The 24,454-nt window shown below is 36.4% G+C and overlaps 1 protein-coding gene and 1 long non-coding RNA gene across 2 annotated transcripts in view; one reads left to right on the top strand and one right to left on the bottom strand.

Annotated features, from left to right (window-relative positions):
• The window catches only part of MIB1 (mindbomb E3 ubiquitin protein ligase 1), a 136,404-nt gene that overhangs the window by 89,506 nt on the left and 22,444 nt on the right, over positions 1 to 24,454 (top strand). The window contains exons 13-16 of the mRNA XM_030810655.1: positions 14,688 to 14,820; positions 19,419 to 19,505; positions 20,372 to 20,533; positions 23,212 to 23,393. Of these exons, the coding sequence (XP_030666515.1) occupies positions 14,688 to 14,820; positions 19,419 to 19,505; positions 20,372 to 20,533; positions 23,212 to 23,393 (564 nt within the window). The remainder of the gene's footprint in view (positions 1 to 14,687; positions 14,821 to 19,418; positions 19,506 to 20,371; positions 20,534 to 23,211; positions 23,394 to 24,454) is intronic.
• On the bottom strand, positions 491 to 6,486 carry LOC105739663. The gene is made up of 3 exons (XR_001115623.2): positions 6,346 to 6,486; positions 5,646 to 5,820; positions 491 to 4,479 (listed from the first exon to the last, which is right to left on the bottom strand). It is a non-coding gene; the product is annotated as an uncharacterized LOC105739663 (long non-coding RNA).

The raw sequence follows: 24,454 nt of genomic DNA, 5'->3' as shown, positions 1-24,454 counted from the left end.
CAGAGTTCTTCATTTTACAGCTGTGAAAACAAATATGGAGAGGTGAAATATTTCATGAGTAAAAGTAGTGATGCTTAGCATTTTCCTTCTTTTTTGAAGACTAAAAGCCTTTGATTCAGGGTCAGAAGAACTAGATACTGTTTTAAGCCTCTCTACAAGATATTCTACAGTATCATCTTTTTCACCTTACCTGCTAACATTCAGGTAAATAGCGGTAAAATTAAAGGCCAATACTATGGAAGATAGTGACTAAACATTTCTAGAGTGTTATATAATGTTATAGTTTTCTTTAATTTAAATATGCACATATGCATGTAAACCACACTGTACAATCCCATTATGTTTTCAGGTGGGTTTTAGGTGACCTTTCCAGATATTTTCTTCCTTTGAAGGAAGTTTTTGTTGTTGTTATTATGAAGCATAGCCTACATTTTATTACCAGTTCTTTTCTTTTCTGAGGGATAAGAAATTTAATACCAAGAGACCATAATAAGTAAAATTTTTATTTGAAATCCTTAAGTCATCCATACATTTTTCATAAAGCTTTTTATAAACATCTTTAACCATTCTAGCTTTTCCAGGTAGAATTAACAGTAACAAGTTATTTGATTATAATCACAGTCTGCATAATGTAAATAAGTTGAAATTAGTTGACAAGTAATTGATATTCACAAATGAGAACGTTGGTTGTCCCGTAGTAATCAATGCATAGCTACAGCTGGTTGAAGGGGACCAAATCCATTGAAGAGGCGATTTGGTTCCATTTTACCAGCTCTAGCAAAGCATTGTAGTGCTGCTAGTTTGGAATCCAAAACAGTTAAATGCTTTTCATTGGTAAAATTACAGTCATGGACCTTCTGCAAGTGTTAGAAATTATCATACCAATGCTCCAGTCACTGAATGTCAAATTTTCCATTTTGAAGTCACTTTCCTACTGTTTTCCTGCGCTTAATGGTTTAAAAGTCTTTTCCTTTTAACACATGACTGCATTAAGGAATGATCAATGTATGTCTTTGTTTTCAACATCTTTGCTTCTTTTTCTTTTTCTAATCTTGTCCACAGCCGAAGTCTTTGCTTAATTCTTACATGTAGACAATAAGCTGTTTCAAAACCAACAGTATTTAAAGGAACAAATAGACCTTGATGTATTTAAGAGTAATGTTTTCCATTGATCTCTAGGCAGTAAACCAGATTACTTAAGTAGTTAAGCTAAAAGGTTGGGGAAGAGTTCTGTTAGTCACCCCCTTCTACTGCCACTGCTTCTTTTAGCATTATAGTTGAGGGCTAACAGCAAATTGTTGATGGGTGTAGGAATATCAGTGGCCTTAAGAAAGTACCTCTGCCCTTTGATTTATAAATAGATCACATGTGTATGCAGTGTATTGCTTGGACTTGTGTTGAAAGGAACTACCATGCATGCCGGTTTTTCTTTGTTTTTGCTTATGTAGTGTTACTAATCATAGCTTAGTAATTTAACCCTTTTAAAGGTCTATTTCCTCGACTAAGTTCTTTGTCATTTTGGGTACAGATTGCCTAGTTACTTTTCATTATCACCTTAGTAATACATGGTGGTTAGTTACAATCCATGAATACAAGTATTAAAATCTATTGTGTGGATAATACTTGAAAAATCAGAGTAAATTTTTGTTATAATGTGGTTTTACTGTTGATTTCAATGTCTTGAGAGGGGTGTCTTCTTGCGTAAAATAAAAGTTTGATAAATTATAATTTGCCTATAAAGTTGAGTGCTCTCAGAGAAATACAGAGTAGAGAAATATTCTTTACAGTTACTATTTTAAACTAAACTGGGAGGTCAATGCTAATTCAGGCAGTATGCAAATGACTCTTATACTAAGTATATTCTGCGTCTGTTGGTTGGTAAGTATCATACTGCTGGTGAAATTAATGTAACTACAATTCTTTTTCATCATTTTTTCTAGTAGAAGTGAAACAGGTGTTAAACTGCCTGAACTTAAGTGCTGAAGATAGCAGTAACACTGGCTTCTATTTTTACTAGTTATATGGGAGCTGTTTAGCAGATCCAGTTGCTCAAGTGTGCTTTTGGATGGCAGTTCAGTTTCATATACTGGCCATATCGGGGCAAGGAGAGGCCATGGGAAAAAAATAGTACAGCATTTGATAATGTCAGCATCTGTTATCCCTGTCAGGGAGACAGTTGAAATGTTTGAGTTATACCAGTGTCAGCAGATGCCCAGAGTTTAATATGTACTCAGTTAAAAATGAACAGCTGATCTAAGTGATAGATGTGACATTTTAGAGTGATTGAAAGTACTCTTAGATAAGTTAAACTTGCAAGCACCAGAATCAGCATATAATTTTACTTTTAAAAATGAATAGCCTGTCATTTTATTTTCTAAGGATTATTTATATAGTCTTAATATTATAGCAAAGAGATTCTTAGTTGCTGGGATGTTTGAGAAGGATTATTAAACAACTTGTATACCTATAGAATGACCAATATAACTGTTTATTATAAAACACAAGTAGAGTAATACCCTTTGAGTATTTTTATAGAAGAGCCTCTACTTTCGAGGTATATATTTTGAGTTCTTGGTATTTAGGACCTGTACAGGTAAACTTACCAAATAGAACATGAATCATTGCCATTCTGTTTTGTGGATGATCAGAAGGGCTACGCTTATGTGAGTTAAGCTTTGAACTAATTTCTTTGAAAGTGTAGAATTTTAAAATTATGTGCCTTTTATAATTTCCAGTAAACATGCAGTAACACGTATAATGCCATCTGTAATAGTCATTCTCATTCTTTATAATCTGATAAAATGAAAATCATCTTTGTATTAACTAGTCTTATTAAACAGAAAATGAACTATAGTTAAACTTACAGTCATTTCCATTCAATTTCTGATACAAAAAATTTAAAATATGCTTTTATACATGTGTAAATATTTCAGTTGAAATAATGCTTTTGGTAAGAAATGGTTAGAATATGTGAATACTACTCTTTCTTTTGTTCTAACTTTGTCATTAGTAGCTTAAAACAGGTACCGCTTATAAATTTTGCTAAGAGCATTATTTGGAATTTTTTATAAATAATATACAAACTGCGTGAAATAAAAGTATTTTGATATTTCTAAACAATGGATTGATCATGTTTAGAGAAATTGAATTGTAATTGCATAGTACAATAAAAACAGTTCTTCCATCTGTATAAATTGGTTCTTGACTATAGTGCTTTCATTTTACATGCCCTCTTTGGAGAAAGCAAATTCAAAGATAATACAGATAATAAATTAATTTCTTTTAAACATTTGGTAGTCTGTTACCAATATACCCTGCTGACTTACAGCTGTGGACCAGAATTTTGTCATTTTTCATGCTTAAATCTTACATTTTAATTAATTTTAAGTTTTAACTTTACAGTTAAAGTAGAGATTTGGGTTAAGACCCTAAGAAACTTGAGAAGGAAGGACAAGGGCCACTATATTTTTAGCTGTCAAAAAAGAAAGCCTTTCTAAAACAACAAAACTTTTGGTCAGAAATTCCTCTAATATTAATAGATTATACATTTATCAAAATGAGAAGAGATAGCTTATTAAGTGAATGAAGCCAGCTCTTATTATCTTATTTTTCTGTAGAAATCAATGAGCCCTACCAATGAGATATACTTAAGATTAAATTGTGGCGACAGAAAATAGGTCGTGTGTATTCCTCATTCTTTTGTGCTAGTAATACTATTTTCCCTTTTGCAGTCAAATTTTAATAATGAGAGTACCTAATTTAAAAATGTAAGATGTATGTTTTAAACTTAGATGATTTAAAAGGAGTTTCATAATTGAAATCTACTTCACTGGATCGTCTTTTCCTTCATGAAATAAAAACCTTAGGGATAGTTTCTATCTATAAGTAGTAGATAACCTTTTTTTTTGGTGTGAGTATTGCCAAAGGTCATCTGTTCATGACTAGGTTAATTTACCATGTGAAGGTCATTCACGTAGAAAGAAGCAAGAGCTTCTTTTAGCTCAGTTTAATTCTCGCTTGGTGGTTTATTGCCTACCAAAAATACATACTTCTTTACATTCCATAGCATTGTATGTTCATATGGGTACATAAAGAAGTATGTACTCTGAGTAGGTATTACTAAGTTGTTAGCTGTAAAAACATGAAATATTTTATTTTCTTATTTGTTAGTGAAACATTTAGCTTACTAATGTAGAGCAATGGTAAATCATTTGCAGAGACTAATTTATCGAAGACTAAATTTTGTAACAAGTTTACCTGAAGCATGGCATTAATGGTTCCATATTCTTGGTGGGCATAGACATTCCTAAACATTTGACCAGTTATCTGTTGAACTTTGTCCTGGTTTGATTCTTTTTGCAAGAGATTCATAGAATCAGTGTAGTGTTACAGAGTGTATTTCAGAAACTTAAGATCAGCCTAGTGTTTCTTCAGTCTTCAGAGTGAATTTCTTCTTTTTTTGTAGTCTGCTTCTAGATCCTACAGGTAGATAGTAATTAATTAAGTTCAATTTTTTTTTTTTTTTACAAACTAGATATCTTACTCAAAACCTAACAAATTAACCAATAAGTATTTCTGATATTGACTCTAGAAGTTGAAACAACAAGGAGAAAAACCAGGATGAGTGTGGGTGAATTGAACTTTTAAAGATTACGAATTTTTGTTAGTGTTTTATAAGGTCACAGATAAGAACTCATGATCATTTGAAAATTTGTCATTCTTTTTTCTTTATTAGTTCCTTACCTGAATTTTGCACTTTGGTGCTTCTCTTTGGGTTAAATACAACTATGGGTTGAATACAAATTCAAATCTAGAAATATCTAATTTTGGTGAGTTTAAGTTGTTTTGATTCTTTAATCTTTTTAGTATAAAGGATAACTGTCAGAATTGTCAACTTTTAGAAAGTATGACTTCAAAGAACTGAAAGGTCTTAGTCTATGAGCACCTGGGTTTTATTTACCTTGATAATTTAGCATGAAAAGAAATTATAGTTGGTAAGTAGCCTTCAGTTATTATGGTATTAGAAGGTTAATTTAAAACCTCAAGAAATTTTCAGATTTGGCAAAGGAGGAAAAAAAAGGGCAGGGATAGTAGAATTTCTGCAGCTTGTGACAAAAAGCTAGTGCAGCTTATAGAGAGCAAATCAGAATGTAGCAGTAGATAGTCCAGCACTACAGCAGTTTCAGCAATGCAGCGTTAGAATTACACCATGCATGTTCTGATTTATTTTTGTGGCCAATTATTAGTAAGCATTAAAAAGTATTTTATGATCTGCCAAGTTTCTTGGTTGACTCAACCTTGAAATAGAAGCTAATAGTTTTAGAAAATAAGTATACTTTGGAAGCAGGATGTGACTTACTAGAGATGCAAAATCATAACTTAATCTGAAACAATAATGATTAAATCTTTAATAATGTAAATGACAATAATGTATTTGTACATTTTTAAGATCAAAAGTTACTGCCATGGTATTTGAACAATATTCCTTTTTACACTACGTTAGCTCTCAACTTGAATTGTGAAATTAGGCTATGGTTAGATAGAATTTAATTTAACAATGAAAACATATATTGAGTCAATAATAGGTAAGCATGCAGAAAGTCATAAGCATCCTTAAAAGTACAGGCCTGATGGTGCTCTGTTACCTGTAAGCTTAGTGTCATGCAGCATTTGCAGCAGGAAGAAAGGTAGTGACCTAGAGAATCACATCAGCAGCAGCCATCTCATCTTGATTGTTCGTTCACTCTATTCGCTGATTCAGCATTTCTTTTCATGAGCCCGGTGAAGGAAGGGGATGTATCAGTGAACACAGAACCTCACCTTTTAAGATAAATTTGAAAAACAAACGAGCAAACAAAAAACAAGCTTACTTTTCCCTCTCCTCCCCTCTTCCCTTTACCAAAAGAAAAAAAAAAAAAAACCCACCAACAAAAAAAACTCTAAAGTTGAATCAGTGTTGGCCATTTGATTTGGAATGTCATATAACAGTCTTGCACAGTTATGTAGGGAAAGTTAAGCAATCAAAAAAGGTTGCTACAAAGGCTAAGAAAATGAACCTAGCTTGTCAGATGAAATGCTTCAGAAGAGGGTAAAAAGTTGCAGAAGTTAATTTTATAGTCTAAAAAAGACAAAAAAAACCCCAAAAAACAAAACAGAACCCAAAACACACCTTACTCCCCCCAAATAACTGTAAACATTCACCCTGTTTTTCTTTGCCCTCCAGAATACATTGGGTTCTTCTGACTTCTTAGGAAATAGTCTGCATCTTTCTTGCTTTTAGATTTTTTTTTTTTTTTTTTGGTTTTTAGTTTCCAGGATTAAATAGTAGATCTGTAGTGAAGCTACCTTGTCACATCCAGAGGTCAAGTCTGCAAGCAAGATCAGGACTTCCACATGGTCACTACGAGGCTAACTTATATTCTTCCTCAGTGACCACAGGCTAAACTGTTACAGCTTTATAGGCAGCTAAGCATTTGAAACATGCACTCCCAGGCAAACAGGCTCTCTTGTGCCTCTCTCTTCCCTGACCATATTTAGTCAACCATAGCAAAAAATAGCCTCTCAGCTGTCGATTGTCGATCCAAAAGCTGAGGAAGCCTCAATCTTGCTTTCTGCCTATTGATTGTTCATCCTGCGGTCCAAACACTGCTTTGCCATTTGTCCTGCCCCCCACTTTTTTTTGGGGGGTAAGCACTGCCAAATAAAGCGGTCTCTAATGTTTCCACTTACATTTCCCAGATTTTCACTGAGCTTGCGCTGAGACTAGGAAAGCCTGATGCACTGTCACTATACTTAGAAGCACTGCAGAGAAAAAAGGAAAGAGGAAAAAAATTACCGTGGCTAGTAGCAAGACAATCTTTAGACAGTTATGGAACAAGTGAAGTCCCTCTGCTGCCAATACACATTTTATAACCTGATTTTTTGATTGATAAAAAATGTTATGGGTGGTGATATGTTACATAGCTAAAGGCCCGAAAGGATTTTTTAGGGTTATCTTTAGAGCTAGTTGTTGCCATATACATGCTTTTAAAATTTATTGAATAGTATTTGAATGGAAAATGTATAGAAATGGTAGGTAAGACCTGTATATTGGTGGTGGAGAGACATCATTAAGGGAGAAGAAAGTAGTATGTAAATGAAATCTTGGAAGTGCCACTTAAAACAATTCACTGTCAATTTCAGTTAATTTTTTTTATAATGCTTTGGTAAAAAACAGGGTCCAGTATGCTTTTGAGTAATTATACAAGTATTCAAATGCATTTTATTATGAATTCTACTTTATATTCAAATGTGTAGTGTTTTTTCTGTCCCTTCTACATTGTCATGTTTCTCTAATTTTCTGAAGTAACTTTTAGGCATGATCATTGCACACTTTACACAGATTGAAATAGTCATTAACCTGTCTATAACTCTATTACATAGTATGTGACTCAGAGGTAAAAATACTTTTGTTTTACATTTTAATCGCGTATTCACAATATATTTTGATATTGAAATTTTTTTAATCAAAGAAAAAATATTAAAACATGAAATCCAGTAAACCTGTGAAGATATAGTTTAAGATCTCACATAAAAATGTAGAAGAGCAACCAACTATACCTTGTTTTTTAATCCAAATATGTCCTCTTAAGAAACAAGAAAAAACTATCATGAGTTTTCTGAGCTTACTCGCCTACAGAAGTTTGTCCTTCACATTCTTTTTGTCTGTAGCATTTAATATCATAGCAGTTTAATTATTTTGAATGTCTGTTTTAAAACAGTGACATAAGGAATACTTCTTTAAATATTGGGCAATTTTAAACAGCTTTCCTAGACATTGAAATAATTTTACTCATATTATGAGACGATGACATGTCTCAGAGTATAGATTAGTTTTCAGTTTTCTCAAGTACCCCATTTTGTTAATGATTTTGTAGCAGTGAAAGTACTTATTTTTTAAGCAAACACTTACATAATGTGTTATGTGCCGGGTTCTCTTTCTAAGCCCTTTATAAATATTAACTCATTTAATTTTCATAACAACCCTATCAAGTAGGATTTGTGATTCTTCTCACATTTTACAGGTGAGGAAACTGAGGCACAGAAGTTAAGTAATCTGCTGAAGTCACTAGCCATTGTGGCTAGAGCCAGAATTTGAACTCAGATAATTTGGTTTCAGACTGGGAGCTCTTCACCACTATGCCACACTGCTCCTCAGATTTGTGATAGTGAAATGAGTTAGGAAGTTATTCCTCTTGGGAACTCAACCATGCACCAAATATATATTGCTAATATCTTTGCCTCAGTATATTCAGAAAGATGATTATTTGATTATTTGTTTATTCATTTCTTCCATTCAACAAAACTTTGAGTTCCCCATACTAGGTATACGAAGTATACCTTTTTGATCAAAATGTGTTCAGTTTTATAGTAACCTGCTTTTAGCATGCCCAAAAGAACTACTGGCAGTTGATCAATTTTCTTAATAAATTCCTTTCTGAATTCTGGACTAATCTACTTTACCTATTTGAGGGATTGTTTATTTACCAAGCATTTATTGAACACCTAATATGTGCTACAGTGCTTTTCTAATGTTGTTTTACCTTAAGTAATATTAACATGTAAGGCCTCCACAGTTTAGCTAGTAGGGTTTGGGAAAATGTTGCCTGCCTCTGAAGAAAGATTGCAAAGCATGGCAGGCCCTAAAAATTGACCCAGTGCCACTTGAATACTACATACCAATGTAGACAGCTGCTTGTCCCCTCTGCTTCTTAGAACTCATTTGTTCATCATTCAGCAAACGTTTGAATACTATCATGTGCCAGGGATTGTGGTAGGCACTGCTATTAGTTGTTCTGGAACTTAATGCTTCTTTGGCACTATTCACAAATGCCTGCTTAACTGGTAGTAAGATCTTATCTTTAAAACATCCATGTCCTTAACCTCTTGGAAAACAACCAAATTGAGCATTAGGGAAAATGTCTCTAAATCTCATATACTATGCTCCACAGTTGAGACAGTCTATTGGCTTAACAAAATTACTGAATTCTCAAGCTGGTAACACCTCTTTCCCAGTAACTCTATGGACCTCAGTGCTTGCAGCTTAACAGTCTCCTCTTAATTAACTAAAGTGCTGCAGGGAACAGCTTGCAGCTGTCCTTGTGGTTATAGTGTGTCTAAGATTGCCTGCCCCATGGAAAGAAAGGAGACAGGCTGCTCTGAACTACTGCTGTTGACATGAGAGTGAGGGGACCAGAAACTGTTTTGCTTAACTTTCCCTTAGCTTACCTTGCAGGCTGGGCCCAAAGATAACCTCTTGTCTTGAGGCCCTGTATTATTATTATTTTTTTTGAGGGGGCTGGCAATTTTTGATTAAGATGAGAGGGCTGTAGGTCTCTGTTCAAATAATTTATGTAGCTACTTCACCCTCAAGGAGGTTACATATAACTTCCCGCTCCTTAAATGTGGGCTGTACGTAGTCACTTCCTTCCAAAGAGCATAGTTTAGAGATATGGAACTGTTTACATTGGAGAAACATGAAGAACACTACTTCAGCCAGACGATCAAGGTTAACTTCTAGAGTCATATGGCATGTTGATAGTATGTACCCTTGGTGTGATGTGATTAAATGACACTTTAACTCTGTGGCCTTCTAAGAACCAATAGCACAGTGTAATCATGAGAAAAGCATCAGACAAATTCCAACTGAGGAATAGTCTACAGAATATCCCATTAGTACTCTTCAAAACTGTAAGACTCATCAAAAACAAGGAAAGTCTGGGAAACTGTCACAACCAAAGGGAGCTAAGGAGAAAAGACAACTAAATGTAAAGTGGTATTCTGAGAAAGAACATTGAATAAAACTAAGGAAATCTCAAGTGTGGACTTTGGTTAATAGCGCTTCAACATTGGTTTGTTGAAACAAATGTACCATACTATGTAAAATGTTAATAACAAGGATGAGGAGTATATGGGAACTCTCTGCTAGCTTTGCAATGTTCTATAAATCTAACATTGCTTTAAAATAGATATTTAAAAACAAAACCAAAAAGTTCACCCACTCCTGGCTAGTTGACCCTTGCATTAGTTTTGATTTGGGGCTATCTGCAGTGTTTCTCCACAGCTTAGTAAATCAAGTTGATTTTGCTGTAATTGATTTCAAGAAAATATTATGTTTAGTCTCATGTTCTTTTAAAAGTGTATTAAAGGCAGGGAAGTATATTTTAGATTTTTTTTTTATCAAGACTAGTCTTATTTTTAAAAGATTTATTTAAAAAGAATATGTGAAAATTGTGAAATGGTCAGATTTGTGTGGGGTGGTATAGAGAATAGAGTGGAAGGGAGACTGGGGGCCATTGGGAAGAACAGTTTAGTTTTAAAATGGAGAAACGGCAGGACAAATCGAATGTGGACATAAGGAGAGGGGAAAGAGTCTAGAATGATTCCCTGGTTTCTGAGTAGAATGACTGATTAAATGGTAAGAAGAGTAATCAAGATCAAGAATATAGGAGGAGGCCAGGTGCAGTGGCTCACGCCTGTAATCCCAGCACTTTGGGAGGCCCAGGTAGGTGGATCACTAGGTCAGGAGTTCAAGACCGGCCTGGCCAAGATGGTGAAACCCTGTCTCTACTAAAAATACACATAAAAAATGAGCCGGGCCTGGTGGTGGGCACCTGTAATCCCAGCTACTCGTAAGGCTGAGGCAGAGAATCACTTGAAACTGGGAGGTGGAGGTTGCAGTGAGCCGAGATTGAGCCACTGCACTCCAGCCTGGGCGACACAGCAAGACTCCATCTCAAGAAAAAAAAAAAAAAAAAAAAAAAAAAAAAATATATATATATATATATATATATATATATATATATCTCGATATATGTATATATACATATATCCATATACACACACACACACACACACACACACACACACGAGGAGTATTGGGAAAGAGGAGGGGGCAAAGAGGTATTTGTACTATGTTTGAGTATACATCTATCATCTTAGAGTTGTCATAATACTATTATACTGAAGAGTTTGAGACCCTATACTGAAACATTTTTACATATATTATCTCATTTAATTTTTACAACAGCCTTATAGTTTTTTTTTTTTTTTTTTTTTGGAGACAGTCTTGCTCTGTCCCCCAGGCTGGAGTGTAGTGGTGTAATCTTGGCTCACTGCCAACTTCCACCTCCCAGGGTTCAAGTTCAAGTGATTCTCCTGCCTCAGCCTCCCAAGTAGCTGGGATTACAGGCATACACCACCATGCCTGGCTAATTTTTGTATTTTTTGTAGAGACGGGTTTCACCATGTTGGCCAGGCTGGTCTTGAACTCCTGATCTCAAGTGATCCACCTGCCTTGGCCTCCCAAAGTGCCACCTGCCTTGGCCTCCCAAAGTTTCATGTTATGGGATTATAGGCTTGAGCCACCACGCCTGGCCCTTATAGGTATTTTGTAAGAGATTTCTATAACACTTTTGGTATTAGATATGAATCACGACCATTTATTTAAGTGGGATGAAGTAACAGAGTAGATTTGTTCTGAGATGAAAACTACCTCCCTGAAAATCTGACTTTTGCATTTTAATGTTAGGATTTGAGTACTTTGTAGAAGGTTATCTGGAAGGGACTAGGACAATTTTCGTCACTTCAATCATAGCCTGGAATTACTGTCTTTCCCTTGTTCTGACAGTTCAGTTTTATGTGCGTGTGTGTGTGTGTGTATATATATATATATATATATCCTGCTGAGAGGAAAAACCGAAAAGACACTAAGTAAGGAGACAGCAAAGAACCAGTAGGCTTTCAAGAATACATATGTGTTTCTGTTTAAGTGTCTGAATAACTTTCTGAGCCATGGCCCTTTTGAGGGACTTCAACTTCCCCTAGCTTGTTTGCTTATGACATGCAAGACCAGAAGAACAAGTAAGTGATGGCTTCGTCTCAACCAACAGCTTGTGCCCAGAGGAGGAATTGCTCCCCTACCCCTTTCCTTTCTTTGGGCTGTTGGCATTGTATTAACTTTTAATGGCAAAAACTGCAATTACTTTTGCACCAACCTAGTAATATGAGAATGTACTTCTGAAACTAGAATGGAAGACAATGGGAAACATGATTCTGTTAACCACTTCTCAGAAATATCTGTTCATTGAAAGGCTTTAAAAAACTTGATGAAGTTAGTGTGAACCACACTTTATAATTTAATACTTACTGTAACATTGGTATATCTAAAAGAGGCTAAAAGGAATACAGGTGCAAATTAAAACTATTTCAAGGCAACAAGCCCAAATATTATCTTAGTGTTTTGATTTCAAAAATGTTTTTAGATTGGGCATGGTGGGTCATGCTTGTAATCCGAGCACTTTGGGAAGCTAAGGCAGGTGGATGGCTTAAGCTCAGGAGTTCAAGACCAGCCTGGGCTGTTACATGGTGAAACCCCGTCTCTACAAAAAAATTAGCCGGGCTTGGTGGCATGTACCCATACTCCCAGCTACTCAGGAGGCTGAGGCAGGAGGATCATTTGAGCCTGGGAGGTTGAAACTGCAGTGAACTCTGATTGTGCCACTAACTGCACTCTAGCCTGGGCAACAGAGAGAAACTTTGTCTCAGAAAAAAACAAAAAAAAAATTTTTTTTTTTTTTCAGACAGAGTCTCGCTGAGTCGCCCAGGCTGGAGTGCAGTGGCTCGATCTCCGCTCACTGCAAGCTCCGCCTCCTGGGTTCACCCTATTCTCCTAAAAACAAGAAGTTTTTAATCAAGCTAATATATGTACATAGTTAAGTCAAATGTTACTACAAAACTCATAATGAAAGATAAATGTCTTCTGCTTCATCCCTCCTTACCTCTTTGTTGTCTCCATCAACAACTTGTAACTTATCCTGTAATTTCTTAATTTATCAATTTTAGGGATCTAGTGATTTCATGTTATGGAAAATGAAGATTTAAAACTAATACCCTCTGTTACTACCATTCCTTTCAACATGATTATATCACAATTTTTGTTTAAATCAGTGGCAAGTATTTACATTATTATTTTTACATTTTGTTTTTAATAGAATGTTTTTTCACTTTTCACATGATTTAATACTTGTATCTTTTAAATTTTCCAGAACTGTTTACCCCTGTAAATTCTGTTTCTTACATGCTCAAATGTGTAGGGTAAGAGGTAGTGTATGACATTAACATCATGACTATCCAAACATCAGTAGTATAATGTTGTACCAATACTTTTTCCCATTGAGAATCTCAAAGTCTATACAATATCTAGTATTTTACTTTATGGAATGAGGACTAAAATCCTTATTAGTGACTGAAACAAAAGCAGAAAACCTTAGTCTTATATGAAGCACATAAATGGGATTTAGGAGTTTGTAGACTCACCCAAAATTGTATTAATAGGTAAAGATTTTGACATGCATTTCTCTGGAGGAGAGCCCATAGCTTTCCGAGGAAGGCTGTTATCCCCAAACAGTGATTGTAACTCAGTTACAGCCATGGAAGGGGTTCTGTAAGCTGTGATGCTCAGTATACTTTGGGTTCATAAACCTGTTTAAAAAGTCTAATAAAAGGCCGGGCGCAGTGGCTCACGCCTGTAATCCCAGCACTTCAGGAGGCCGAGGCGGGTGGATCACAAGGTCAGGAGATCTAGACCATCCTGGCTAACACGGTGAAACCCCATCTCTACTAAAAATACAAAAAATTAGCCGGGCGTGGTGGCAGGTGCCTATAGTCCCAGCTACTCGGGAGGCTGAGGCAGGAGAATGGCGTGAACCCGGGAGGTGGAGCTTGCAGTGAGCCGAGATCGTGCCACTGCACTCCAGCCTGGGCGACAGAGCGAGACTCCATCTCAGGGAAAAAAAAAAAAAAAAAAAAAAAAAAGCCTAATAAAAGTTTCCAAATGATTAAGTGTAATTTTAGAGGTTCTTCAATCCTCCACAACCCATTCTCAGAGTTCTTGAACTTAGTTCTACTCTTCAGTGGTTGGAGTTTAAATCTTTAATTCTCTTTTGTATAACTTTCTCTTTTTTGCTTTGGAAATACTTTATTACTGATCTTTAAATTTTAAATATTAAATTATAGTGGCCATTTTGTGTGTGTTGCTCCAGACTTGGTTTACCACTTCTAAATGACATGTCAAGTTTTAACTTTGCAGTTCGTGATAACCAGCTACACAATAATCTGTCAGCTAAGATAGTTCAGCATATATAGTGTATTAATTATCACAATTTTTCCTACTTCTAAAAATTGTTATCTGGCTGTTCTTCATTAGCTCTTTCATTAATAAATACTATTGATACTGAACCTGAGAGGTTCCACAAAGCCAAAGTGGTGCCCTCATTAGGGTATATTTCTTTTCTCTTTGGTTTTTTCCTCTTAGGTTTCCTTCGTGTAGCACTTCCATTCTGTTTTGATTCTATTTCCCAGATAGTAATAGTGTGTCTGCCTCTCAAAATATCAAAAAGCTAGCTGGGCATGGTGGCATGTACCTGTAGTCTCTGTCAAGGCCAGCCTGGGCAACATAGCAAGACCTCATCTCTTAAAAAAAAAAATTAAATTAAAGCTGCACATTTGAGATTTAGAAAAGTAGAATTTCTGTTTGTCTCTGAGAGCATTTTTTTCTTTAAAGAGGAGTATCTTCATTTCATTGCAAATGTTTCTTTTGAGTATATCAAATTATGCAAATATAGAAATAATGTGAATTTAACTTTCAGTGCAATGCGTGTTTTACTGTCTAAATTACCAAGACCATGGATTGTGGATGAGAAGAAAGATGATGGTTATACTGCCTTACATCTGGCTGCCCTTAATAATCACGTAGAAGTGGCTGAACTGTTGGTACATCAGGTAAGAAAAGAGTTAAATAATTCCCTCTTTTTTTTTTTTAAACAATTTGGGACCATTGCCATTCATCTATTTATTGCTTTATAAATTGCCTATTAGTAGGTTCCAGTAAAACCTCATGATGATGAAAATTCAGATATAATGCATATTCTGTCTTCTGCCTAATACTTCTTAAATGCAGGATGGTGATGTGTGTGTGAGAGTGAGTCCCTCAATTCCCAGGATTTCCTCTGCATAGTCTTCCTGGATTGGTCCTGTGAAATGGGCATCAACTAACAGAGATTTCCCAGAATGGCTGCTACTGTTACGGAAGTATCATCAACCAGAGTACCAAGGGCCATCTGTGTTGATACTTAAACAGTATGGCCAGTTGTCATCAGACTGCAGTTTGCAGCTAAGATCAGGGGATTTATTTCGTAACTACTGCTGACCCCTGGAATTTATGGCTTGATAGCAGTACAGACTCACCTTAGTCATTTCATTCATCTCAGAATAGGATGACGCTACGTTATTATGAGATTGGATTTTGGGAGGAGCCTATTTTGTAGTTTTAGGATATTTTAGTAATTTCAGCAAGTTTTTCATATGCAAGCATAAGCCATATAGATGCACTGAAGTTATCAAAGAATTATCTGTGATTCCTGACTTCAAGGAATTTATAGTCCAGTTAAGAAGATGAAACAGCAGAAAAATTTAGCAAATAATATATGTAATTAAATACCAAATTATAAGGTATACATTCCAAAAACTACAGAAATTTAAAGAAATATATCAAAAGTTAAGCTACCTCCCCACCACTACTTTAAATCTTTACTATTAAAATTACTGCTCTCTGTTAATTATGATAATTCCTTTTTATTCAAAAATCTAAGTGAACTTATGCCAGTATCATGCTGCTTTGGTTATTGTTGCCTTATAGTAAGTCTTGAAATCAGGTAGATTAAATCCTCTTTCTTCTTCTTTCTCAGGATTACTCTAATGTTCTAGATCTTTTGCATTTGCATATAATTTTTTGTTTGCTTTTGGGTCTCACTCTGTCACCCAGGCTGGAGTACAGCGGCACAGTCATGGCTCACTGCAGCCTTGACCTCCCAGGCTCAAGCAATCCTCCTGCCTCCCAAGTGGCTGGGACTGTAGGCATGTGCCACCATGCCTGGCTTTTATTTATTTATTTTTTCTGTAAGACAAGGTCTCACTATGTTGCCGAAGCTGGTCTCAAACTCCTGGGCTCAAATGATCCTCTTGCCTCAGCCTCCCAAAGTGCCACCATGCCTTGTCCATATAAATGTTAGAATCAGCTTATTAGTTTCTATTAAAAAGTCTGTTGGGAGTTTGATTGCTCTTGCACATATTAGATTTGTTCTTCAGTAGCTTTTTGCGGATGTTATTATAAATTGTATTTTAGCTGGATGTGGTAGCACGCCCCTGTAATGCCAGCTACTCAGGAGGCTGAAGCAGGAGGATTGCTTGAGCCCAGCAGTTTGAGTTACAGTGAACTATGATTACACCACTACATTCTGGCCTGGGCAACAGAGCGAGACCCAGTCAATTAATGAGTCACTCAATAGAATTGTTTTTACATTTCAGTTTCCAATTGCATATTGCTAGTATATATAAATACAATTTTTGTATATTTTCCATATATCCTGTGACCTTGCTTAAACTTATTCTAGTATCTTCTCTACAGATTACTTAGTATTTTCTATATAGCAATCATACAAACCAAAAGAATAAAAAATGCAGTGGAACCACACATATGTATAAACAGCAACTCAGATTACTTAAGAAAAAAAGAACCACACATACATAGTCAATTACTTTTTTTATAGAAGTGCCAAAGTAATATGGGAAAGGGTTGTTTCCCACAAATAGGGCTAAACCAAGTAGATATCCATATACCAAAAACAAAAAAACCCAAACAAAAAAACCTTTACTTCACAACTTACCCCAAAATTAAATGGGTTATAGACCCGAATGTAAAAGCTTAAACCATAAAGCCAGCCAGGCCTGGTGACTCATGCGTGTAATCCCAGCACTTTAGGAGGCTGAGGCAGGAGAATAGCTCGAATCTAGGAGTTCGAGACCAGCCTGGGCAACACTGTGAGATCTCATCTCTACTATATATATATGTTTTTTTTTTTTTTTTAATTAGCTGGGTGTGGTGGCATGTGCCTGTGTCCCAGGTACTTGGGAGGCTGAGATGGGAGGATCACTTGAGCCTGGGAGGTTGAGGCTTCAGAGAGCCATGATTGCGCCACTGCACTCCAGCCTGGGCAACAGAGCAAGACCTTGTCTTAAAAATAAAACAAAACAAAAAACAAACACAAAAAATTAGTATTAGTATATTTTCTGACAATGAGGTGCACAAAGGTTTTTAGGAGACAGAAAGCCATAATCATAAAAGAAAAATTAATAAATAACACTTCATCAGAAACTAAACTTCTGCTCATCAAAAGATACCATTAAGAAAATGAATAGGAAAGCCACAGTAGGGAAAACATATTTGACAAAGGACTGGAATCCAGAACTCTGGAAATTTAATAATAAAAGGACTGGCTGGGTGCGGTGGCTCATGTGTGTAATCCAAGCACTTTGGGAGGCTGAGACGGGTAGATCACTTGAGGTCAGGAGTTTGATACCAGCCTGGCCAACATCATGAAACCCCTTCTCTACTAAAAATACAAAAATTAGCCGGGCGTGGTGGCACGCACCTGTAGTCCCCAGCTACTTGGGAAGCTGAAGCAGGAGAATTGCTTGAACCCAGGAAGTAGAGGTTGCAGTGAGCCAACATCATGCCACTGCATGCCAGCCTGGGTGAAGAGGGAGTGAGACACCGTGTCCAAAATAAATGAATAAATAAAAGGACAAATAACTCTATAAAAATGGTCAAAAGATTTAAACATCCACTTTACTAAAGGAGATATACAGTTAGCAAGTAAGTAAGTGAAAGCGTTACTAGTGATTAACAAAATAGAAATTATAACCACAACCAGTTACTACCAATTGCCCACTTAGAATGACTAAAATTGAAAGACCAATAAAACCAAGTATTGGTTAAGATGTGGGACAATTAGAATTTGTATACATTGCTGGTGGTTTTTTTTAAAGCAGGCACTTTGAAAAACAAATTGGTGGTTTCTTACAAAGTTTGGCATATATTTACCATGTGACTGAGCTATCCCACTTCTAGGTATGTACCCAAGAGAACATAGGACACCTTTCCAAGCAAATACTTGTACCAAATGTTGGTAGCAGCTATTATTAGCCCCATACTGGAAGCGATGCCAAACGTTCAGGTAGTGCTGGGATAAACAAATTGTGCAAATTGTGGTGCACCTATGCAATGAATACTACTTAGTGAAATGTCAATGATGGAAAAGCTCAGGAAACTTAAAGAAAATCCCCATTGTTCACATTTATGTGAGAAATAGACATGATAAAGAATTAAGCTGACACTCGGGAGGCTAAGGGGGGAGTATTCCTTAAGCCCAGGAGTTTGAGGCTGCAGTGAGCTATGTGCCGCTGACTCCAGCCTGGGTGACAGAGTGAGACCCTATCTCAAAAAAAAAAAAAAAAAAAAAAAGAAAAAGAAAAGAAGCTGAGATCAGGTACCTTCTGACCACACTTCAAAGAAACAAATAAAAACAAATGAGAAAATCCCATCTTGAAGAATATAACATAACATTACCATTACCAAAGTTTCAGCTCTGCATACCCCCCAATGTCAGAGTTGTAACCAGAGGGCATGCATGGTTCTAAGACCTAAACGAAATGATCGATTTATCTTTTGAATCTTTAGCTCTTTTCTTGATCTCATTTTTTAAGATTTTAAAATTATGCTAGACATTTGCTAGGCATTTTTATGTGTTGCTTTTCTTAATCTTCACATTAACCCTGTGAAATAGGTTTTAACTGTCACCATTTTGGAGCTGAGGAAGTAGATGATGGAGCTTTGACTTAGGTCCCCTGACTCCCAAGTGCACTTATTTTGCCTCTCAGTCTCTTTCTTCATTAGGGTTCAGCTGTTCTCATACGGTTCTTTGGCTGCCCTAGGTTCATGGGTAGGACTTTCTGCTTACTTTAATGCATAATTTTATGTACGAATTAAGCATTGCCTTCTCACCTAAAGCAAAGTTTCTTTTCACAGAGTGAGGAAGAGCTCAAATATGCAGCAAGGGGAAGTGAACTTATTAGGTCATTAAAGTAAATCTAAATCCAGTATGAAGACTCATTATTATAACTTTTCAGGAAATATTTAGAGTTCTAAGGAGTTGATTATCTCCATTGCTTTATAGTGGAGATTGAAAGAGATCTGTCTTTGAACTCTACAGTGCTTTGTCCTTTTTAACTGTTCTTGGATGGAATTACCATAATAAAAATGATTTTTAAAACTTGCTGTTTTACTTCAGAAAGTTTGTTGCCCCATCCATTTTTTTCTACTTTAACAGCAACTGTTACTATATGAGAATAACATTGCAGCAGCTGCAGGAGAAAGTAGCCAGCAGTGTTAGGTGTTATTTATTGCTTATGAGTAGTTATAGTTTTCATGTTCTTTACTGTTGTCAAATTTTAACCATTTAACATTTGTTCTTCTTGTTCAGGGTAATGCAAACCTGGATATCCAGAATGTGAACCAACAAACTGCCCTACACCTTGCCGTTGAACGACAGCATACCCAAATTGTTAGGGTAAAGTATTGACATACATTTTAGCTTATAATTACATTTTAACCATACAGATTTTTAGAACTTCCTGAAAATTGAAATGATACAGTATTACATGTCTCAAGCTGGCATAGTTAGATGTAAGTAAATTTAAATACAATGTGATTTGCCAAGACAGATGAGACTGTATGCTTGAGATTGGCTTCTATATATAGATGGTACTTTTCCAAAGCTCTTCAGTAAGTATCGTAGAAGGGATTAGGAAAATTGTTAAAGCACCATAAGCAAAGTTTTAATAAACTTACATCTACTGCTTAAGTAATCTATTGAAATATGTCAACTATGCATTTTTATTTAGGGGGTTGTAGTTTAGCAAACACTGCTCATATTTATTGTTATTTGAAATTCCTCTTGATATCCTCCATGGCTTTCCTCATGACCATACATTTGGAGAAAATTGACCAAAAGAGAATAGAATCAATAATAACAGTTCCTTGTTTGTTTACATAATAGAAGAATTTTGAACATTATGATTTGGTCCTGGTGGAAGTGCTTAAAATATCTCAAGTCATACATCTAAAGTTAAAAAGAGAAATAAAGCCCTAAATATCCCTCTGTTATCATCATCTTAGAGTAGATGAATTAAGCAACATACCGATTCTCATATATTTTTATTTTCTCTAATTCAATATATTGAAATAATCAGAACACATCACTCTTTGTAAGGAGCCACGGGGTTGGAGAAGAGTAGAAGGCAAAAGCATAAAAATGATTAGCTTTAGCGGTAACTTCTTCAGTAGGTCCAGGGTGTTCTCACCGTTACTTTAGATATGTTGAAGTTTCTTATGGATGTGGGCACTTTGCCAAAATGAGACATCTTTCTCTTTTAGCTTTTGGTCCGTGCAGGTGCCAAGCTCGATATTCAGGATAAAGATGGGGATACTCCTTTGCATGAAGCTCTAAGGCATCACACTTTGTCTCAGCTACGTCAGCTCCAAGATATGCAAGATGTGGGGAAGGTGGATGCTGCCTGGGAGCCATCCAAAAACACAGTGAGTAAAGATCATCTTTCATTCAGTACCAGTGGAAGAATCTTTTTATGCAAGATCTTATATTTAGTGGTAGTCTAATCTGTATTGGATAAAATATTTTATCAGAGCTATGTACTTAGAAACTTAGTTTATGAACTTAGTACTAGTCAATACTAACTTATTGCTCCACATTTTTACCAAAAGTTGTTCAGTTCTGTTGTTGTTGTTGTTACGTGGAGTCCCACTCTGTCACCCAGGCTGGAGTGCAGTGGCTTCATCTTGGCTCACTGCAACCTCCTGGGCTTAAGCCATTCTCTTGCCTCAACCTCCCGAGTAGCTGGGATTATAGGCGCCCGCCACCACACCTAGCTAATTTTTGTATTTTTAGTAGAGATGGGGTTTCACCATGTTGCGCAGGCTGGTCTCGAACTCCTGACCTCAGGTGATCCACCCGCCTCGGTCTCCCACAGTGCTGGGATTACAGGCCTGAGCCACCGCGCCCAGCCGTTCAGTTCTTTTTAACATCAGCCATTCAAATAGATATGTAGTGGTATCTTATTGTGGTTTAATTTGCATTACTGTAATGACTATTGATATTGAGCATCTTTTCATTTGTCTGTCACCATATGTATTTTATGAAGTGTCTGCTCAAATCTTTTGTTATTTTGTTATGCTGTTTGTTTTCTTACTACTGAGTTTTGAGAGTTCTTTATGTAATCGGAATACAAGTTCTTTATACGTGAATGCACAAATTTTCTCCCAGTCGGTAGGAGATTTGTCTTTTCATTCTTTTTTTTTTGAGACGGAGTCTCGCGCTGTCGCCCAGGCTGGAGTGCAGTGGCATGATCTTAGCTCACTGCAACCTCCGCCTCCTGGGTTCAAGTGATTCTCCTGCCTCAGCCTCCCAAGTAGCTGGGACTACAGGCGCATACCACCACGCCCAGCTAATTTTTTGTATTGTTTTTAGTGGAGACGGGGTTTCACCTTGTTAGCCAGGATGGTCTTGATCTCCTGACCTCGTGATCTGCCTGCCTTGGCCTCCCAAAGTGGTGGGATTACAGGCATGAGCCGCTGCGCCCAGCCCTTTTCATTCTTCTAATAGTGATTTGGAAGAGTCAAATTTTTAAATTTTGAGGAAGTCTAATTCATTAAGTTTTTCTTTCATCATTTGTGTTTTTTTGTGTTCTGCCTGAGGTATCTTTGCCAAACCCAAGATCACTAAGGTTTTCTTTTATGTTTTGTACTAGAAGTTTATAAAGTTTTAGCTGTTATGTTTAGGTCTATGATTCTTTTTGAGTTACTTTGTATATATTGTGTGACATATGGATCCAGGTTCATTTACTTGTGGATATCCAGTTGTTCTAGTACCATTAGTTGAAAAGACTTTCTGCTTCTTTTCTTTTTTCTTTTTTTGAGATGGAGTCTTGCACTGTTGCCTGGGCTGGAGTGCAATGCTGCAACCTCTGCCTCCTGGGGTCACGCGATTCTCCTGCCTCAGCCTCCCAAGTAGCTGGCATTGCAGGTGCACACCACCACACCCGGCTAATTTTTTGTATTTTTAGTAGAGACGAGGTTTCACTATGTTGGCCAGACTGGTCCCGAACTTCTGACCTCGTGATCCGCCTGCTTCAGCCTCCCAAAGTCCTGGGATTACAGGCATGAGCCACCACACTCGGCCAAAAAGACTTTCTTTTTCTACTGAATTGCCAGTATACTTTTATCCAAAATCAGTTAATTGTTTATGTGAAGGTCTCTTTCTGGATCATGTATTCTGTTCTGTTGGTCTATGTTTTTAGCTATTTGATGCCAGCCCCCAGTCTTAATTACCATCTACATAATACATGTTGAAGTCAGGTAGTGTCAGTCCTCCAGTTTTCTTGTTTTTTCGAAGTTATTTGACTATTCTAAGTCCGTCACATTTCCATATGAATTTTAAAATCATTTTTAAGAGGGTAAAAAGGTTCTGAGACCACCGTGTTTGAGACCTCTGCCTTATTTATGACCATGGGTAAATTCTCTTAGCTCGATGTGCCTTTTTTTTTCTCATTTTAAAATGGGAAGAGGAGAGCACTTACCTCGATAAGGTTGTTGTAAAGATCATGGAAAGTGTGTAAAATAATACTTGATCCATTTTAGACACTCAATAAATGTTAACAATTATTGTGACTATTTTCACATAAGATGATAAGAATCTCAGATAATATTATCAGAACCTAATTTGTCTCATTCTCCGTATCTTGGCTCAATTCCTAGTCATTGGTTCTTTTCTCAGTTGTCTCTCCTGTCACTGTTTCAAGTTGGTTGCTAGCTGCTCCAGAGCCAAATTAATTAGGAAAGAGAGTACTGTTTCTTCAGTATCTCAATCAGAAGTTCCACTTTTGAGTTCTATTGGGCTTAATTGACTTGATTTGTGTTATGTGTCCATCCCTGTACTAGCCATATAGGTAAGGTAGAGATATCTGACTGGTTTGGGCCATGTTTTGTCCACCTCTGCAGCTGGAGAATGTAGGTCCACCTCTACAACTGGAGAAAGCATACTTGTGTGTATGCTTGAGAAAACCAGGGGTAGAGTGGTGGGGAGGGAACATTAGGACTAGAGCTCATAAATGTCCACCACACACACATACATATATATGATGGCAAGAATTGATGGCAGATTCCTAGAGGGAAAATCATGACTTTTTTTTATTTTATTGCAGTTAATAATGGGACTTGGTACCCAGGGGGCAGAGAAGAAGAGCGCAGCATCTATCGCCTGTTTCTTGGCAGCCAATGGTGCTGACCTGAGCATTCGAAATAAGAAGGGTCAATCGCCACTTGATCTCTGTCCTGATCCGAATCTCTGCAAAGCACTGGCAAAGTGTCATAAGGAAAAAGTCAGGTTTGTATTATTTATTATCATAAAACTTAATATTCTATACAGAAAATATCATGTGGTTTCATAATGGAGGACGTGGCTACTTGAAAATGTCTTCATCTTTGCTCTTCCTGTATATTTGTGTTGACCCTTTCTTTCCTGAAATTTTTCTTCCTTGAAAATTTTTCTGCAGGCAGCATGTCTCTTATTTTATGCCATATTCCCCACATTATTAAGTGCAATGCTCTATACTTAGTAAGTTCCGAGAAACTTTTCTAAACTAGTCCGATCTTCTAGTACTCCCATGTGTTAGAGGGATTTGTAAGAAAAAGTCTTCTAGTAAAATTGCTATTGTTAATGTTATATGTATTTTAAATTGTATTTATTTTTTATTGTATTATTATTATTTTTTAAAAATAGGTCTCGCTGTGTTGCCCAGGTTGGGCTTAAACTCCTGGGCTCAAGCGATCCTCTTGATTCATCCTCTCAGTAGCTGGGACTGTATGCATGTGCCACTGTGCCTGGCTCTATATTTAAAATTTAAATAGAATCTTCCTAAGAGAGGCAACTTATACTCCATGAACAGGGTTTATCTCACACAAACTCTGTAATAAATCCAGCACCCTGCTCAGTGCCTGACAGGTGCACTCAGTAAGTATCAGTGGAGAATGGACAGAATGAACAAATGAATGCACCAATTGCTGGTGGAGTTTTCTCTAAAGATGATCATTTCACATTTGTCTGTTTTTCTGAAAGATATGTCAGTGATTTTAATTATTATTTATGACATAACTAATTTCCTTATGAGATTTTATGGAGGTACAAAAAGGTACACATCTCATTGCTTTTTAAAATCTGAACAGTGCTGTGCAACTGCTGTTGCCCTTTGTACCTGGTTCTCGTCACTGAAATTTCAGTAGCTGTTCCTTAACCTTTGTGTTCCTTGCCTCTCTTATAATTTATGTGTAGTGATGAAATGTCATCTCTTTGGAATCTTTGCATAGAACTGTGTTATAGAGGAAATTAATATAGTGAGGTATGTACATTTCTTTAAGTGTATTCTTAAGGAACATGAAATTCTATTA

The sequence above is a fragment of the Nomascus leucogenys genome, chromosome 4 (assembly GCF_006542625.1).
Source record: "Nomascus leucogenys isolate Asia chromosome 4, Asia_NLE_v1, whole genome shotgun sequence".
NCBI classification, from domain to species: Eukaryota; Metazoa; Chordata; class Mammalia; order Primates; family Hylobatidae; genus Nomascus; species Nomascus leucogenys.
Note: the sequence above shows the minus strand (reverse complement) of the source record. Positions and strands in the feature narration are given on the sequence as shown.